This window comes from Falco naumanni, chromosome 13 (assembly GCF_017639655.2).
Source record: "Falco naumanni isolate bFalNau1 chromosome 13, bFalNau1.pat, whole genome shotgun sequence".
NCBI lineage: Eukaryota > Metazoa > Chordata > Aves > Falconiformes > Falconidae > Falco > Falco naumanni.
Window position 1 is genome coordinate 5,259,608 of NC_054066.1, and position 19,462 is coordinate 5,279,069.

Here is a 19,462-nt window from a genome sequence, read left to right on the forward strand (position 1 = left end):
TTGTGTTTTTTTTCCTACTGTGCTTGGTGAGATCCTTTCAGAAGACATTCTGTTGCTGAATAGCAGTGTGGTATGTTTGAACTCTTTAATGATGTCTGCTGATTGATTGAAGGAAAACATTTACGTTAAGTGACTTTTCTCAGTAAGGTTTCTTAATGGCTAACAACACACAGTAGTAACGGCTTCCCAGTGGGGGGAGTAAGTTGCGCTGCGGAGAAGGTGGTAAAGGTGTGCAGCCCTGCCTCTTTCCCTCTTGAGGCTTTTCCTGGCATTTAAGTTTGTTATTACTTTATTTCATAGCTTAAAACAAAGAAAATGGAACAGATGCAAAATTTCATGACGCTTTAGTATTTACTTGATACCAAATGAATGTGGTTTCAGAGGTGACAAGCCTTGAGCAGAAAGCTGTTATAAATCAGTGGATTTATAACTGAAGGAAAAGAATTGAGTAGGTGTGAAGTGTAGGTAATTACCCGATTTCTTTAGAGTGTGGGTGGCTGAAATGACACAAATGTTAAAATGGAAGTGTGTATATTTGGGGGGGGGGGGGTGTCAGGATTATATTGTTTGAACTAACGAGCTATTTTCATTTATTGTAGGTCTCCAAAAATAACAGTAACTTACCTGGTAACGTTCCTGTGAAAAGCAGCGCGTGAGGAAGAGGAAGGTGTAATGTCAGGAACTGCATCGACCTGCAGAAGTAGCGTGTGGTTCTTGAGATTATTGCTACAAGGTGTGTTTTGATGCTCAGTCAAGTAGTTGAGGAGCTACAACAGTAGCCGTGCACTAAGAAATCCCATGGATGGATCTTTTTTTTCCGGTGCGTTTTACCTGAAGCTAATTGCTGGTCAGTTACCCTGGGATGACTTTCTTTTACAGCTAGATAGGTTTGGGAGTTTGGGTTTGTTGTTTGGTGGGGGTTTTTGGGGGGGAGTGGGGGTGTTCTTGAGGTCACTGGAGCTGATATAAGTTCGTAATCTCAAACCAGTGGGTTGCCAGAATCTGGGAGGACATAAAGGGGAAATCCTGTTCTTCAGAACGATGCTGAGCGTTCTTGTGTCAGAGGGATTCTGGTGCAGCTGTTCTTGCGGTTGTCTGTCGTAAAGAATTGCTTTGTACTGTATCTGATGTTCATCGGAACGTGGTACTGAACTTTTAAGTCTGTATATGGGGGTTTCTTTCTGGTTTGTTTTAAATGTGTCCATGGAACTACCAAAATGGTGGGTCGGTAATGGTTTGATTTCCACCCCCCCACCCACCCCCATCTTCCCACATTGATTTTGCAATGACATTGGGACGCATATTGCTCTCCCACTTGCTGCTGAGTGGCTGTTAGTGGTTTGCTGGGAAGGTTAGATACGCTGGTGAGAACTCCCCTCGCTTCAGAGGCAGCTTTGGACACTTGGTAACAGCCAGAGCCCCTTCCAGAAAAGTAACCGCTCAGTTAGTGATTGTTAGAAATAAGGAATGTAGTTTTGAGTTTCAGGTTTTCCTGTAACTGATCATGGGTGAAAAGAAAGTTTTTGTTTTGCTAACATCTTGCTTTAGATTCTAAACTCTATGGCTTGCTGTAGACAGAGTGAGGTAAATTGTTGGTGAGCCCTGCTGGAACTGGGGGTGATGCACTGATTGCTTTTTAGCTGAGAGCCTTCCTTTGTAGGAAATGTCAGTCCTAGCACGGGGGTAGAAGGTGTCACTGCACGATGGGGATAAAATGCCTGACTTGTGGGGGAGGCCAAATGCTCTTCTGTATTTTATTTCAAAATCCATCAGGCTATTAGCTATCCTGTCTTAAATCAGCCAGAATAGAATGGGCTCCATGTGACTCATTTAAAAAAAAAAAAAAACAAACCAAAACCAAACAATATATATTCTACAGCAGTAGGAGGACCTTGGTAGCTGTCTTGTCCGTGGAAGTTGTATTGTCCGTGTTATGGAGGGAATGGCAGACCTGCAGGGAAGACTGCTGAGCCTGATGGGTACAAGTAACCTATAGCTATAGACCTTGGTGGGCTGAGAGGTAACTCAGACAGACTCAACAGACAATGTGGCACCGAGCAGCCCAACCATCAGTTTCAATCAGTGCAGCTGGAACTTCATCGGGGGGCTAAAGGAATCGATTTTGTAGTGTTCTACAATAGCTTGTGCTTTTCTGAGCAAGAGGGGTAAAATACATAGACAAGTTGATGCTTCAGGAAGAGGAGTTTTGCTTTTACCAGCCTTATTGTAAGAATTGTGGTCACGTGAACCTCACAGCTGAGGTCAGAGGCTGTGCCCCCTCTCAGTGTGGGAATGCTGGCGTGGCTGAAGTGGGGGGTAAGGTGTTTCTGGATGGTGTGATTCAGGTAGCGCGTGTTTCAGGTTGCTGGAGGTTAAAGAAAATATCCCAAATTATTATCAAGCCTAGGTAATGGATGTGCAGGCGGGCTGCCGCTTCTAAGAAAGGGGGAAGAAGCTGGTGTGGAAAGATAGAAGGAACTCTTAAGCAGAATGCTGTTACATAGCTCCATTTGGTTGTGGCAGGTACAAAGGCTTATTTTGTATACTCGCTAGTTCATGTTTTATGGGGGCATTACAGAAGTAGACAAGAGTAAAGTTGATAGCTTGTTTATTTCCCATCTCACAAATGTATATGTAAACAGTCACACGCAAAGGTACACAAGTCTGGGTTCAGTATCACAAAGTATTTCGTTTGCACAGGCTGTACAACAGGGAGCTGCTTTGGTAGCAAAGTTGTGCAAAAGAAAAGCTTACTACGTGCAGAGAAGAGCGGCGTAGTTGCAGGAAGGAAAATGATGGGAGTGTTATGTAAAAAGAACAAGCAGCCTGTATTTTTTTCTAAACCCACCAGTGCTGCCAAAGCCATGGGATTTTAGTAGCTGCTTGTTAGGGAAACGTGGGAGGCATGGTGAGAAATGAAGTGTGGAGCGAGGCGTTAGTCCCAAGGCAGGGCCAGCGCGATGGCTGGTGGCTGGGAGGAGCGTCCCTTGGCCCCTCAGCCGGAGCCGTGCGGCTGTGGCCACCAAGGCAGGTGAAACCCAGGTTGCCGCTGTTCCGAGCAGGCGGGAGGCCACCCTGGGACACCCGGCCCTGGCCTGGGTGCACTCGGCAGGAAAATGCAGGGTGCGTTCTGGCTTCTGTCCGTGCTTGTGGGCGCCTCCCTGCGCTGGCATCGCTCTGAGCGTGTCTCTGCTGCTTCCAAGATCGGTTCCCTTCCTGCGCTATGGATCTGCATGAGCAGTGCTGCATCTTCAGCGAGTTAGAACAGTCTGAAAACACCTCTGATTTTTTTTCGGTTAATTTCTATCCATTAGCACAGCTGCTCTTCTTTAACCCATTACTTACCTGAAGACCTGATCCTGCCACTTTGCTTAGGCTGGGAGCTCTGGGGACAGGGACTTTCTCCCGGTAGGCTTGTATGGGACATCTGAGTTGGAACCTGGTGATGGTGCCGATGTGGTTCTGCTGCTTGGTGGTGCCATGTCCTGGTGACTGTGGTCGAAAACCCGAGTAGCAGCAGGTACAGGCTGAGGCTCCCGTGGCTGGGTGAAGTGTGAAGCGCTCCCTGCGTAAAGCTTCGGGGCTTGTTGTGCTGCCGTGGTCGCTGTCCGCAGGTATTGCAATGCCGTAACCCTCGTGAGCAGGTACATGGGGAAACTTGGCGTGAGGATTTAAACCAGTTGAAGTAAGAACAGCAAAATGAGAAACCAGCGCTTGCTGGAAGCTGTACCACCTCACAGACGCTGACAAAGTTCTTGAGCAGTCGGGGTGGCAAGGGGTACAATACTTGCTCAAAAGCCTGGTATTTAAAAATCAGCGGCAGGATTGATAATATTTAATTCTGCTGTTACATGAACATGTGCTTCCACTGCAGTAAATCTGGAGAAGCACAGCCTGATGTTCTGACATACTGCAAAAGATCAAAGGCCTTTTTATTAAGAAAGCTAATTTCTGTCATTCTGGCATCCCAAGAAATGTATTGTTTTCAGTCTGAAGCCAGGATCTCTTGGAATGGCTGCTACTTGTGGATGCCTCAGCTGGGAGCGGTCCCGCTCAGCGCCGGGAGGCCTGGCTCTCGGATGGTTCCAGGAGGCCACTTGGACACCCACGCAGGTGGTCTGCACAGCCCGGGCTTCGCAGGGCAGCCTGACACATGGGTTTTGCGGAGCAGCGTCCTGGGCAGCTGGAATTACCCGCAGCGAGGCAAGGGGCTAGGGCAGCAGAGACAGGGCTCCTCCTCACCCTGCGCCCCACGGCTCCTTAGGTAACGGCAGCCTCCAGCTCCGTGGAAATAGAGCTATTTGTTATTTTGTTTTAGTACAAAGACAGTTTGTGCTGCTTTTGATGCTATCAAAACGTGGAGCGCAGGCATTTTTCTAGTCTATGCACCCACCTTTTCTGACTCGGTTGTTCAAAAGTAGTAGTTCAAAACAGAGGGCCTTTTTTTGTTAGTGCTTTGTTAGAACAGATACTAGATTGTTTAGCAGCCACTGGTTCTCTTAATTTTACTGGTAGCTTCAGCAAATTGTTCTTCTGAATGGTTCATATACTTTACATAAGTGTGTGTCTTACTTGTCCAGGTGTATCTGGGCAGGTTTACTCATTAAGAAACAGGGCTGTCCTAAACAGGTAGCTACAGAGTGAGGGGAACAAATAGTGCCAAAATCCCTAAAAAGAAAAAACCCCAACCACCCCTGGGTTGAGTAGTCTTGTCCTCTTTATATAACTCAACGCAGAAGTATTTGTCGGAGTAGTTTAGGTGAGTTCTACCCTGAAATCCAGAATGATTGGTGCTGTTCAGACCCAGGTCAGGAGCTTCCGTTTGTTTTGCATCTCTGGCCACGCAGAAGGTTTGTCTCCAGAGGAGTGGGTACTGAAGTCTCACATCTCTGCTTATTCATGTTTCAAATGGATTCTTGTGAATCTGGTGAGATTGTGGTGTTCAGTAAGCTCAGAAAGCTTGACAGAAGCTGTACTTGACCTGTTGTTCATATGCCAGGCAAACCCTTTATTACGAGTTTACATTGTGACCGTGTGAATCTATGTACTGTGTACATCAGTGCTCTCTGTCCTACACACGCATTCTCCCCGATACTTCTAAATGGCAGTACAGTGTGAGGAACCATTCAAAATCCAGATGCCAGGGTGAAGAGGCGGGGAAATTGTGTTGGTTATTCTGTTACCGCTGTCTAACACATACAATTTACCATTTAATCAGTAACAGGAGATGAGGTGACTTCTTATTTAACACCCATGGAGGTTACACGTGATCCGATACACAGTTTGTTCAGGAGTTAATAGGTGGTGTGGTGAGAGAATCGGGAAGTAGTGCTGGGTGGAAGGTGGAGGATGGCACTGCTTGCTGGGCGCTGTCAGATGTACACAGCGGTCCGGGGCTGGGCCGGTGCGTGGGTAGGTGCGTTCAGCAAAGTGGGTTTGATCCTTACCTGTCAGCGTCGCGCTGTAACTCCATCTACTGCGTTACAAGATTTCCGCCTCCTTCAGTGTGATCAGCTTTTGTACCTGATTTCAGTCTTGCATAGGGGATCGGATCCTAGCTCCAAATGTTTCTTGCAAGACTAGAATCCCAACTGAAGACACTTTTTAGGAAGAGTACCGACAGTCAAGCAGAGAATGTATTTCTCTCTACCAGAAAGTAGTAACTTTTCATTGACTGTTTGGCCCGAGAAGTCTGTTTTGTCACTTAAAAAGATTTCTATAAAAAGTTTCTCTCTATAAATCCTTTGTGTGCACTGGTCAGATAGGAAGTTGTGGAAGAGGTGATAAATAATCTGATAAACAACTCTGTGTATTTACTGTTCAGAGTATTGCTACACAGATAGTACTAGCCAATTCTTGCATGTGTTTTAGCAGGGGAGGGCAGGGTTATTATTTTTTTTCATTGGCCTTCAAAGCTGCTGCACCTCAGAGTACTGTGCCACTGTCGCCCCGTGTTGTTCAGTAGACTGGGTCAGGGCGGTAGGGGAGGGTAGGTGGATGCACAGTTGCGTTTATAAAGCAACATACAAATGAAAAACAGAAGTTGCAGCAAGAGAAGCTTCCAAAAGGTGTAAGAACATATTTCCATGATGGGGACAGTGAGGTATGAACAGGGAGCTGAAGAGGTCCGAGCACACGTGGATAGCAGCTGGGTGAGACCATGAGAAACCTGTTGCAGCTTCAGGGCTGGTCTTGCTTTGAGGGTGCTGTGGGGTGGTCGGAGGGCCCTTCCAGCCTAGGTTCACTGGCCCCATCCAGCGTTCCTCCCCCACTAACTACAAAGCCAAGAAACTCAGAAAATTGATCGCTGCTGTGCCAACAGATACTATTTTTTTTTTCTTCCTGGCCAATCAAAATAAACACGCCATGGATAAGGAAAGGAGGGTGCAGACACTGGGGTAAACACAACAGTGACAACTGCCTGCTGTTACCGATGGGTGCTGGCTGAGCCCGTGCTGGCAGGGGCAGCGCAGCGGGTAATTCAGCGCTGTGCGTTGCTGTGCTCAGCATGAGTGCAGCAGGGGTGAGTCAGTGCTATGGGTGCTGTGCCACCCCGCTGGCAGCTTGCTCTTGGGGTGAGCACAGCAGTGCAGCAAGCACGGGGTGGTTCCCATATGTGAGCATGTGTGGGCAAAGGCTTAAGCTTGTTGGGGGGGTGGATGCTGTTGCAAAAGGCTGTTACGCTGATATTTGTGTAGCTGGGGGGACTGGGGGCAGCCCTGAGGACCACCAGTTGCCATGTCTGGGTTAGCTCAGTAGAGCTGCTGTCCTCGCCCGGCCGGGGGAGCAGGGCAGGCACCAGGGCTGCAGCCTGTGGCAGTTGGCGGAGGCTGTGCTGTGCGCAGGCAGCTCTTCCCAGTGGTTAGACTGGGGGGGTGGGGGGAAGATGTCCAAACCATGCAATGCTCAGGGCACCAGGGTGCTCCGTAAGCTGGCACGGGTCTGTGAGGTGTCACTGTTCATTGTGGTCCCTGGCAAGAGGTAGTGGAGCCCGAGCTCAGTGGCTTCTTGCAGAGCCTGATTATTTTCTTTACCTTTTTTTTTTTTTTTTTTTTGTTAGCCCCCACACCCCCCAAGTATCGACACCCTGTCCTCTCGTGCAGAGAACAGATGTTCTGTATTTTAGTTCAGGTTGAGAGACCTGACGGTCCAAAGCTCTTTGTGTTGGCTGCTGAAGGCTCAGCTGCGCTGGGCTCTGGCTGGCATGAGGGGTGAGGGCAGCGCCGAGCGGGAGGTAACGTGCAATGAGGGTGGGTGCAGGGGCGGTTTGGCCCTTGCCCCATTGCAGTGACCCACACCTGTCTGTGCAGTGTTTGAAGGCCGTTCCTGCAGTTCCCACTGGCTCAGTTTCCCAGCTGCTACGTGCCGTTAGAGAGGCATTTCTGACGAATGCCAGACAAATGCAGTGGGCAGCATTTCAAGGCACTGCTTCCAGTTTGGTGACCCCCGCTTTCCTCTGTTGCTTGGGGTGACACAGGGGGAAGGGGAAGTGCCAAACCTTCCATGGGCAGACATCTCTTGTGCTTCTGCATGAGAGGGAAGGGTTAGGGGGCATTGTTGGGTTTTGGTTGCCATTTTGCACATTGCATATTGCACAGTGATGTGACAGCTGGTTCTGCCTAGGAGAAGAGCACGGGGATAGGTGTTTGCCCAGGAAGAAGGGCAGGGGCGTAGGCTGGGCAGGTCCCAGGAGGACCCGTGGGTTCTCTTTACATTTGTACTTCTTCACGCTTCCTGGTACTCCTTAATTCTATATTGCGCAAAGTGGGCTTGAGCATCCCCTGCACTTTTCTGATATTTCCTAGACATGTTTTTTAAGTAACTAGCAGGAATTTGGGAACTGGTGACTTCCTAACCTTGATCAGTGTCCTAAGTGACCAGCACATCTCCAGTATGGTCTCTGCTTCACCAGTCTTCCACCCAAAGGATGGCTTGGAGGATAACTTAGCACGGCTTCTACTGATCAGTGGTCACTTCTGGAGTGCAAGAGCAGAATCCCTACAGTGACTTTGAAGAGAAACAAGTTCACACAGATGTGTTGGAGACAAACACAGGCTGAGAGTCACTTTTACAAGTTTCTTTATGAAATTAAATGTTACCCCTGGTCTGGGGGAAAGATATAGTGCAAGAATGACTTTGTACATGCTACTGAATTCAGATATCCCTGGATGACCAGACTTTGGTCAGCTACAGCATCAACAAACACTGGATTTCTGAGCTCTGCGGGCAGTTAATGCTCACTCACACTAGCATCGTTGGAATGAGCTGGCGTCTTCCTTCCACTGTCACAGGATGTCTCCTAAGCTAAGGAATTCAGTCAGTATGGCTTCTAACTCTCACTATGGTAAGGCAAATCTTTCCTTTTGCTAACCAAGGTTTAAATTAATTCTTTTTGGCCACAGTTTGAAACTTGGGTACTTAATGTGAGGCTCCTAATGCCAAATCTAGGCCTTTTTAAAGTGGCTTTCCATCTTTTTAAAGGTGGCAAAGACCTGTAGTAATACCCCTTGAATTGAGGGTCTGTGGGAGTTTGCATAACAATCATCTTTCAGAGTTGAACTGTAGACTCTGACTTCTGGGAGCTAGGTTTGCAAATATTGACCTTTCTTTAAAAAAAAAAATAGACAAAACAGGCATCAAGTTAACAACATCTGACAAGAACAATTACAGACTTACAAAATACACAGTTCTGATTTTTACCATAAATAAACACATTACAAACGATGAGCATTTTCATTGGCCAGGAAATATGGCAGAATGATGGAGAGATGAGAATCTAAGGAATTGAGTATGGTATTAATTAGGCACACTTTTCTCTAACTTGCGTAACTCAAACCCACTAGAGAGATTCTTGAACTTTACTCATGCTGCAGGTTGATTGGCACAGTTTAAAGTACTATCTAGTTCATCATCAGTGGTGTTGAACTAAAGGGAAGGAAAAGGTCACAGTGCGATACTCACTGTTGGCTGAGTGCCTGCCAAGGCTAACTGAATGAGTGAGGCGGTGGAGGAGGATCGTGTCTCTGAGAAACGTGGGGAGTGGGGGTGGGCAGAGAGCAGAAGGGTTTATCCCTCCACGGAAAATGTATCGTGTCAATGACTCTGAACTGTTTGGAGCGTGTCAGTGGGCAGGGAGCCAGCAGGTGTATCAGCCACTGTCCCCTCTGACAGCTGCCAGACAGCAGCAGTGTTCGCAGCGGGAAGAAAGTACAGCTGACAAAGAATATCTTTTCAGGTGAAACATGTCAGGCTCCCTCCCATGATCTCTTCCTGGAAGTTTGCCTCTTGGGCGCTGTGCAAGGCTGGCTCGTTGGGACTGGCACAAGTGCACACGTGTGTGCAAGCACACGCACGCAGCGTCTCACCTCGGAGCCAGTGCGGTCAGTCGGTCTGCAAAATAAATAGGGAAGGCCGGAGCACGTGTGCCATCCTCTGTAAACAAAGGATTGGAAGAACCTGGGCTCCACCTCCCAGGACTGACGGATAAAGTGCTTTCTCGAAAGGGGTTCAGGCACAAACACGGGGCTGCCCTTATTTCCGGAAGGGCGTCAGCCTGCTGATGTTCTGCCAGAAGTTCGAGGGCTTGCGCTTGGGCTCTGCCAGCATGAAGACTTGTTGCTGAGGGAGCGTGGTAGGCAGGGTGGGATGCTTCTGACGCATCAGAAAGTCATAGTATGGCCTGGTGACAGCTGCGGCGAGAAGGAGATGGGGAAGCACGTTAGTTGAGCACAGCTCCCTTCCCCACACCCTGCCCAGTCCTTGTTAAAGCTGCAGGGGAGTCAGCGGGGTTTGCCTTAGTATGACCCTTGGTTTCAGCACTGCTGGGGGGGATCAGCTTTGCTGTGGAAGGCCCAGCAATGTGAAGCGTAACTGACAGGTGTTCTGTCAGCACAACAGCAGGGCCTAACAGCTGTAGCTCATCATTAGTGACAAACTTCACCTCTGCCTTTGGCGGTTCTGGGAGAAGCAGCTGCTGTGCATGTGCCTGTCTTGCCTCTTACAGCTTCCTGCAGCGGATTTCAGAGTTGTAATGGTCAGTGCCTAGCCTGCGGACAGGGCTGGCGTAGGGGGTCTCCTTTACTGTGTCACCCCTAGGGCTTGGCTCTGTTAAAGAGGTCTGGCCTCCTTCCAAACTTCCCTGTTTGCAGCCAAATCTTACATCTGACTTTGAAATTCAGCCAAGCTTGCTTTCTGGAGACTGGGCTGGGATTTACTTGCTGGCTGGTACCACCAAGAGGAAGCGGTGGCCTGTCTGTGGGTCCAGGGGGAAAGCAAGTGACACCTGTCACTCTGGATACAAAGAGGTGCGACGGCATCATGAAATAAGGTAGCAGGAATCTTCAGCTGACAGCACGGTGGGCACAGGAACCTCTTGAGCACACACTCCCCTGGCTGCTGCTAAGCCTTCCTTGTCTTCAAGGTTCAACGTGCAGCTCTGTCAATGCGCATGGTACCTACCTGTGGTGTTCTGCCAGAAATACAGGTTTCAAAGCGTCTTCCCAAGCTGGAATAGTCCCTGCTGCAGCGACCTTTAGGACCCTCTTTGCACCATGGGGGTTACTACAAAACTTAATCTTGTCTTTTCACAAAGGGCATACCGCACTGCTTGGAGAGCCTGGCTTCTAAGGCGAGCCTGTGAACTAGCCCTTGAGCAGGAGCTGCTGGTTTGTATGTAACCGTGGCACCCGGCACTGTGCTCGGCAATCAGGTGTGAAGCAGCTTTCCTGTAGTTACGAATTGTTTCCTGACTCCAGCTGTCTGAATCTGCCAGGAACGATACTGCAGATTGTCACATCAGAGCTCACCATCTGGCTTTCTCAAGAATTAATGCCACTTCACTGGAAGTGCTCCCATATAGTAAATATAGACACATGCACACACACACACGGTTCTAGCAGCATTTATGTGTTCAGGTATGACTTACCCTTAGGCTTCCCAGTATGGTGCTGCTTGCTGGCATTCAGCATTGCCTGCTTTTTCTGCACCTCTGTGATTGAAAAACCTTGAAGATAAAATAGGAGTTTGTCAGCAGCAGGTCACCATTTTATATCTCATGGAAGACACTGGCACAGAGAGCAAGGGAAATACGGTGGCAGGAATATGCCTGAGGTGAAAGGTCACAAGCTAAAATTACTCCCAAAGCTGGAAGGGGCACGTACTGCTCCCCCCAGCTTGTGCTGCGCTGCACAGCCCTCCCTACATCTCATGCAGGGTTTACTGCCTGTGCTTTGCTGGGTGAAGAAGCTGCCAGCCAGGCCTGCTGTGGCTCAAATATCATTAGATCACAGGTCTGAATTAAGCAGTATTTAGACAAAACAATTAAAACTCTCTTTTATAATGAGAACCCTTGACTGAATGTGTTTTTTACAGATACTGCCAAGCTGGGGACTCACACTGTACTGCAAAATAATGGAAGTTGTATGTAAGTATTGTCTATTTGGTCAGCCCTGCCTGAACTCATGAAAGACACATCAGCCTCCCTGAGGACATACTGCAGTGTCTGCTCACAGTGGTTTGCATTTTTTATTTTTTCAATTACACAGATTCATCCAGAATGTGCAATTCAGCAGCCCAGAGCTGGACTGGAGCACGGACTTGCTTCCCTGCCTTTTCACTCCCATGCATTGGCTGGTGGTTAAAAAAAAACAAACAAACAAGAAACGAAAAAAACCACCCTAACACCCATCGAAAGACCACTGGCTCACAACACTGCTCTTTCCATACCTGTCTCTTGGTCGAGCTGAACCTGTCTTCTTTCATTCTCAAATGCCTTCAGCCAGCGCTGTTTCTGCTCAGGCTTTTTTGCACAGAATAAGTGGACTTCCTCAGTGTCTCGGCAGTGCAATTTAAATGCATTTTTCACGCTAATATTGAAGTCCTTGTCCTTCCCATCTTCTACATCCAGTATTTCCATATCATCCATATTGATCCGACTCTTATAATACAAGATGTCCCGGCGCAGAAGATCCTGTAAGAGAGATCACACAGACTCATACAAATGTTACTGTTCCCTGTCCCATCCCTTCCTTAAGCATTCATATTCTTTGGTACGATGCAGCATTTAATCTTTGTGGCAGTCATTACAGTCCTGTAAGAAAAAAATGATAGAGGGTTTGACTCTATGAAATTGCAAAGCACTGAGCTCCTGTTGACACCATTGGCAGCAAGGGGAATTGCATGGTTTCTTCAGTGGTGGGGTCAGGATAGGCTGGCATCCATCATTGGGGAATATCAGCTGCCCTGAGCAGCTCTGAATGAGAAGCAAGCTTGTGTTGGTACACACGATCCCAAATCCTCATTAAGCATGTGTCAGTATTGGAATCCTGCAGTCCCAGTTAGAAAGCCAAAAAAAAATCCTAATTAGCTATTGATTTTTGTGTTGACAACAAAAAGTAAACTTGAGTGCAGTGATAAAACAGTGAGGGTTTCATGCCTTAGTTACCTGCAGCTACCTGTATGCCATGGATTATGCAAAAAAAATGGCATGTTCAGTGCTGAAATTCCAATGAAAGATACCTTTCATTTGCTCTACCAAGGAAGATTGATCACTTGGGTTATGAAAAATAGCATGGTCTGTACTTACATGCGATGTTAATATGGTGTTAGCGACTGTCAAGGCCCACAGCTCTTCATCAAAGCTGCAGTTACCTTCTGAATATAATAATAATCTCATGTGGAAGTGCAGTTGAAAAAAACCAAACGTATTTAAAAGAAAATGGGTGACAGTGCTCATACTTGAGCACACATACAGCACACAAACCCATACGCTAACCCTAGAAGCAGCGCAGTGCTTGCCTTTTGCTGTAAGAATTAGGCCAGTAGTCGGTTTCTGTAGCTTATTGCTGTGGTCAGGTGCACAGAACACCCTGGGACGTCAGAGGAAACAACGCAACGAATGCACGTAGAAATCTCTGTGCCAGAAGCATATATGATGCTAGTAAGTATTAAGGAAGCAAACGGGTAAAGAGAGAGTTCACTCAAATGCTTTAGTGCTGTGATAGACAGCGTTCGTGCCTGGCTAGTGAGGTTACCTTCTTGCAGCAGACGAGCTGGTGATCGAAGAGGAAGAACATCCTCTGTTGGCTCTTGGCTTGAGGGTGGGAGATTTTGGTTAATTCCCCAGAATAGATGAGTTCGGAGCTTCTGACCAGGACATCTTCACCCTGAAAACAGCACAAAGAACAGGTGGGTCTCAGCCATCTGAAAAGGGGGGAGAAGAAATAAGCCCACAGTCTCACAGGAGAATCTCAGCCTGGCTGAGGGGCCTGGGTGGCCTGAATTCCTGCTGATGAAACTTCTGGGAATGAGAGGGAGCTGCTGGGCTGGAGGACAGTCCTTGTCGCATCAGGGAGACACTGTGCCCCTCGCACCCAGGGAATGGGAACTGAATTTGATAAGAACAGTGTGGTAAATGAAAAAGATCTCCTTTTCCAGGGAGTCTGCTCAGGGCAGCTGATCCATCCCTGACATTAAAGGAGGCACGTAAGCGGAGAGCTGACAACGTAGCCTGACATCCTTGGGAGGGAGACAGTCTGGTTTTATTGAGTGTAGGGTTTAGAAAATTAGTAGGTTTGCTTCTTTTACTAATTTTTTGTTTTAACGAGTCTACACAAAACCTTGGCTTCCTTTGTCACTACATCAGAGCTTGCCTTTCTGCAAGAATAATGTGGCTATTGAGCATTAAGGGGCAGTTCTGCCCATTGGGAGCATTTGAAATCACTCCAGATAAAATGGGGGGCAAAAGGAAAACAACAGGATTTCACTAACCTACACACTCATTTTATTCTGCAAGGAAAATGGGAAAGCAGAAATCTCAGGGAGCATGCAAAGGCAGCTGGTGTAGCTGTTACGCACTAGACCTTTTCTGTTGTACTAAAAGATTGTATCTGTCTAAATAAAAGAACGAACGCACACAAAGAGGGGCAGCTGACCTGAGGCAGGGCTAGACTGTAATCCTTACGAAAATCCTGCTGTAGACAGAAGCTGTTGCAGGGGGAGAAGAGGGGCAACACAGAATGTTCAATTCATGGCGAAAGTAAGTCTCTTACCTCCCAGTCTTCTATCGAACTCTGCCACTGAGCAATTTTGTCAATGTTCTCCAGCCGCCGCTTTCTCTCATTGATGAGCCGAGCAACGTTCTTCATGGCATTTAAGGCAGCTTCGACGTCTTTAAAATCCCTACGGTAGGGCAGAGGTGTTAGGCATGACAAAATGACGCGTGCTTATTGTACCTACGCTCCAAAGGAGTGCAGTCGGGCTCGGCCTAGGGCTGGAGAGCAGAAAACACGAGTTCCACTTGCGGTTCTGTCCCAGCTGGTTTCTGCTGAAAGTCAGAGGTACAGGTTTCAGACGCATGCTGGCTTAGAGGCCCAGATTACAGTCTTGTAACAAATCCAGGCCCGGTGTGTGGAAGGGAAGGGGGTAAGCAAGCAAGTTCAGCCACAGAGGTGTAAATACAAGTTGCTGGAAGAATCTCCAGGGCTTTCCAAGCCTTGGGTGTTTTCTGCAACATAATGCAATATATTCATAATGCACCATTTGCATACAGGGACTGAGTCTGCCATGCATAGGTAAGGCAGATCAGCAATAACTGGCTTCATTTCAGGTAGGTTTTACCTGGAAGGGTGAGACAGAAGCTGATCTACCCTCCCCCACAAACCATCTGCTGCCACCAGCTACTTCTGAGTTTAAGTAGCTGGGAAGGAGCTGTTCTGCACAACTTGTTTCCAACATAATTTCCCAAACATCTGTGTACTGCATCGAGAAGCTTTCTGTTCAGAGGTCAGCTTCAGAACATCATGCTTATAAATGTAGTAAGACATGCTTAAAACCATTCTGTGAAATACCAGTGCTGCAGTTAGGAAGGTAAAATTAAGTCAAGCCACAATGGACCAGTATCAACACTTTTAAGACAGATTTTTCACGTTTTATTTCTGTAGCTAATTATTTCAGATGCTTGATTAAGTGACATAGTTATTTGAGCCGAGGGCAGTGCCTTAACTAAGCAATGGATTTGGAGGCTTCAGAGCTGGTGCTGAAGCGGCCAGTGTGCATGGCCTGATGGCTGTAGGCCATGACTTCCCACTGGTGAATCACTGGGCAAAGCGCATGACTGCTACACAGCCCTGACATGCTGTGGAGTAGTGACATGGGCATTTTGGGGTATATTCAACCAGTGCTTTTGGAGGCAAAGTTTTCAACACCACCATTAGAAACAAATTTTAACTCCAAAGTACGTATGTGCTGGTGCCAGAAATATGTGGGCCAAATGAAATAGAAAAGTACCATTATAAGGTGAACCTTGCAAGTCCAGATCTGTAACAGACAGGAAAACCCAGTGCTACTTTAATGAAAAATTATGTATTTGATAGAAAAATAATTTTTTTCCCCCTGGTTTCTACAAGGTAACACAGAAGAACCATGGTATCGGCTGCTCTTGGCAAGCTACCGTCCTCCATACAAAATTCTGCATTAGTTCTTTTCCATGAGACCAGTCTCGCTCCTTCCCTCCCCACCGTGCTGACCTACCTGTGCTGGGGGTTGGTGTATTTGAGCAGTTCAGCCAGTTGCAGTGGGTATTTGCAGATTTTCTGCACAGGAGTCAGCAGAAACCCATCCAGTGAGATGTCAATCATCTTCTGCAGCAGGCGGCAGGCTTCGAAGAAGTAGACGTACTTGTTAACTTTGGCGAGGCGGGACAGCTCCATGCAGGCGTTGGGGTGGTTGTTGCAGTATTCAGAGTATATCTGAAACTCTGTTTGCTGCAAGGGAAACGAAATGATTTACCGTCCGTGTTCCTGAGGGTGATGGCTTGCCTCAGAGTGCTGTGTGTGAGTTCCCAGTGCAGGTCCTGCTCGAGTATCACATGGGGCTGTTCAGTAATTTGTATCCTGCCCAAACTTTGAAGCCCAGAGACCTGAAGCAGGGGTTGGGCAGGGTATATTACAAATTACAGGATGTGCTGCTTATCTGTAAGAGCAAGACATTTCCATGTATTCTGGCCTGTGCTCAGCTGCATGTTTGTAATGGTCGAAATCAGCCATTGCTGATCCTGCACTGACCCGAAAATGTCACAGCTGTAAACTCAGGTCCAGCACAGTATTTTGGAATCTTCCTACATTTTTGCCTCGAGGAGCACTGTCTGGCAGGGAGTATAGTGCTCAGACACTGAGGCACCTTTGTAAGTGTTCTTTCCACAGCCACAAGAGCTAGAGGATGTTGCGTTGGGAGGTGGGTAGTGGTTGGACAGGGTAGGGGGTAGCATTTAATTTGGTTCGGTGGGATTTTTTAAACAGCTTCAATTCAGTTAGATCGGTTTCTAAATCCTTTGGCTTAATCCGCGCTCAGCTACCCCTTTCCCACAAAGTCAAATTTACTTACATATTCCAAGAAGCATGAGCCAACCTCACTCAAATGTGGGTGGTCTTTGTTGAATTTCTTCTCTAGTGCTTTAACAAATTTCTTCTGGCACCTGTAGATGTCCTCAATATTCCCAAAGATTGTCTTCAGCTGTTCTTCTGTAAACATGTCGGCTCTTTTGCGGCACTGCTTAATATAACCCTAGGAGGAAAACAAATGGGAAAGCTTGGTGGGCATTCACTCTGTGGCCTTTGGTTATCGACAGAAACCCCCGTGAACTGTAGTCAGCTGTACACCGGGTTCCTGTACCCCCTTCCTGCATAGCTGCTTCCATGTTCTAGCTATGATTTCCTCTGATAACTACCCAAAACATGGTGGAAACAGAAACTCAGCCACAGTTACATCATCACTGCCTTAGAGGATACTGTAATCCACACTTGGGAGTCCCATGGCAGCTTTCCCTCCTGTGAAACCCACCTTTGTCTGTCTGCAGGCTACTGGGTGTTCTGACCCCAGCGCTGATCCACTGATGGGTTTAGACCAATTAAATCCAGTTGTGGATCTGGTTTGGATGCTTGTGTTAGGAAATGCCTGGTTGACTCAGGGGAGGAGGAGTGCACAAAGGACATGGGGGGGACACTGCAGGAGGAAAGGCCTGTCCAGTGAGTGTGTGCTGCTTTCCCCCAGCTGGCTTTCCTGGAAGGCACTACGTTTTTGTGTCATTTCAGTGAAGAACTATGTTCCTGCAAAACCCTCACCAATTACCTTCGTTTGGCCCGGTGTGCCCTGTCTCTTTTAGAAGAGGTGTCGCAATGTTCAGCATATTTGCAATTGAAAGACCTAATTGGCTGAAAATCCCCCAGTTGTTTCGATCTGAGCATGACTTGCCTGAAGGCTGGGGTCGCTGATTATATTACCACAGAACATGTATTAAAGAGGACAGCAATGCTAGACATTTGCTTTTTCTCTGGCTTGGCAAATTCAATCAATTCCATTTAATCAGAGCCCAAGTGGGTGCTCCAAATACAGAGGGATTTGGGATATTACTGTAATGAATTGTCTTCTGTTTTCTGAGCATGCAGTGCCATTTATCAGAACAAGCTCTGGTGGAAATTGTCTCATTTTTAGAAAAGATACTTGCTTAGGGTCTCTCTTTGGGCAAGAATGGGGCATATTCTGTTACCCTTCAAACAAGTTCTTACGTTTCCTTCCCCCTTTTTTCCATTACCTCACAAATGTCCTTCAGATGCTTGATGTAGTCCCTCTCTGTGCTTATGATCTCATTGATGACGTTGGTCCTCATTTGGTCTTTAGTGGTCTGCCCCATCCCAAAACGGCGGGTGCTGCTGCAGGAGTCGTCCTCTTTGCCACCCTCTACCTTCAGGGGGTAATCTTCCATGGGTTCATCCTGGTTTACTCGCAGCTGTGCCGGACACACAAGATGTTCACCGTTTGTATTGCTGAACACAGCTCTCCCAGGGAAAAGAAGCGTGGGCAGCTGACTGAATGGCAGAAGAGTACTGTGCTAGGGTGAGGAGTGACAAGGGCGGCTGTGTGTATATTACCTGTAAACATATTTTCCCTGGGGGGAAGCTAAGGCCAGATAGTTTGGGGAGGGTACTTTCCAGCTGCTCCCACTGTGTGACATGGGTGGCTTTAAGCAGGCATCTCTTGTGGACAGAAATCACAGGAATGATCTGGAGTCTTCCAGGAAGAATACATACAAAGTCAGGACAGAAACGGTTTATCAAGTGAACTCTGCTTAGGTACGTGTGAGGAGACACTTAGGGAGAGAGGGGGGAAACCAGCAAACAGTTGCTTTTTGATACAGCTGTATTGCTGTACTCGTACGATGAATAACAGATGGACGCTCGGTATCTGCTTCCCCAAGATTATTTAAAGAGAATTTGTTAATACAGAAGCAGATAGACGCCAGCGGGCACACTGTGCGGTAAGGAGCAGCACTAGTTACTGGGCTGTTGGCGCCCATCAGATGGCAGCGCAGCACGAGCAGAAGCGCCGGCGTGTGCAGGCACAGCGCCCTGCAGCCTGCACCCCGCAGCCACGGCCCGGAGGTAACAGCGGCCGCTTGACGGTGCCTTTCACTTCTGAGCTTTCTCTTCTGTAGCAGTACTGTAGCGGTCAGAGTGCCCCTGGGAATATTTTGTACACAACTCGAATGATCAGTTCCAGCACAGAAGTGAAAAACAGTGAAGCAGGAACATGCGTAACTACAACTAGTACAATTGCACAGAACTGTAGTTTCTTCTAGGCAGGATTACTTACCACTTGATACAGATATAGCTACATATAAAAACCCAGAGCATACTCGTATCCCTTTGCCAACATTGGCATAGATCACATTTACTCACTCTTTACAGTTGGAGAAGCCCTGACGATGTGCAATCCTGGTTCTCCTTCACTGTGAGCAGAACAACACTGGTGAGTCTTAAACTCGGAGCCTGGCCTGAAACTGGTGTGGAGTAACTGAGAGACCTGCACATCATGCAAGTCTGCCAACATACCGGCCTTCCCGGCAGTAAGTTGAGACCCAGCGATAATTAGCAGGGAAGCTTCACTCAGATGCCTGAGTAAGTGTTGTAATTACTCTGATAAAAGAACTTGTTACTCTGTATCCCTAATGGCTAGCAGTAGTGTCCTGAAATCTTACCACAGATTTTTGCCAGCCAGTACAACAATTCAATGTAGCAGTAACACAAAAGAAAAAAAGGCCTGTGTTTTGACTATGAAAAAAGCAGTTCTGTCCCCGCCGGTGCTGAGAGTTTGGTTCTAGTAATCTCACTTGCAAAAACATGCACCATTTGTAAGTTACTCAGGTGAGACTGTCTGCTGCAATCTATAACAAAGCATTTCAAAATTTACACAGCACTATCTGCCTCAATTCTCGAAGGACTTTTGCTACAGACAGGGGATCACCTTGTATCACCTCCTTTCATGCTTCCCCTGGTTTTGGGTCACTGTGATCTGAAGTGACCTGGATAAAGAGCTAAAGGGCTGAGAATCTGCCCTGAGGCACCTAATTGCTTTTGCAGTACTGAGGAGCCTGCCCTGAAGTGGTGAAAGCTGGGTCAGGCATCCACAC

At 47.5% G+C, this 19,462-nt stretch overlaps 1 protein-coding gene across 6 annotated transcripts in view; it reads right to left on the bottom strand.

The window, feature by feature from the left end:
* Nucleotides 1–8,062: 8,062 nt before the first annotated feature.
* The window catches only part of ARHGEF4 (Rho guanine nucleotide exchange factor 4), a 228,225-nt gene continuing 216,825 nt past the window's right edge, over nt 8,063–19,462 (bottom strand). For all 6 annotated transcript variants that reach the window (XM_040613912.1, XM_040613914.1, XM_040613913.1 and 3 more), the window contains 8 exons: nt 17,588–17,782; nt 16,381–16,560; nt 15,529–15,761; nt 14,049–14,178; nt 13,032–13,163; nt 11,725–11,968; nt 10,925–11,002; nt 8,063–9,689 (listed from right to left, as the gene is read on the bottom strand). In XM_040613912.1, the coding sequence (XP_040469846.1) occupies nt 9,532–9,689; nt 10,925–11,002; nt 11,725–11,968; nt 13,032–13,163; nt 14,049–14,178; nt 15,529–15,761; nt 16,381–16,560; nt 17,588–17,782 (1,350 nt within the window). In that variant the 3' untranslated portion in view covers nt 8,063–9,531. The remainder of the gene's footprint in view (nt 9,690–10,924; nt 11,003–11,724; nt 11,969–13,031; nt 13,164–14,048; nt 14,179–15,528; nt 15,762–16,380; nt 16,561–17,587; nt 17,783–19,462) is intronic.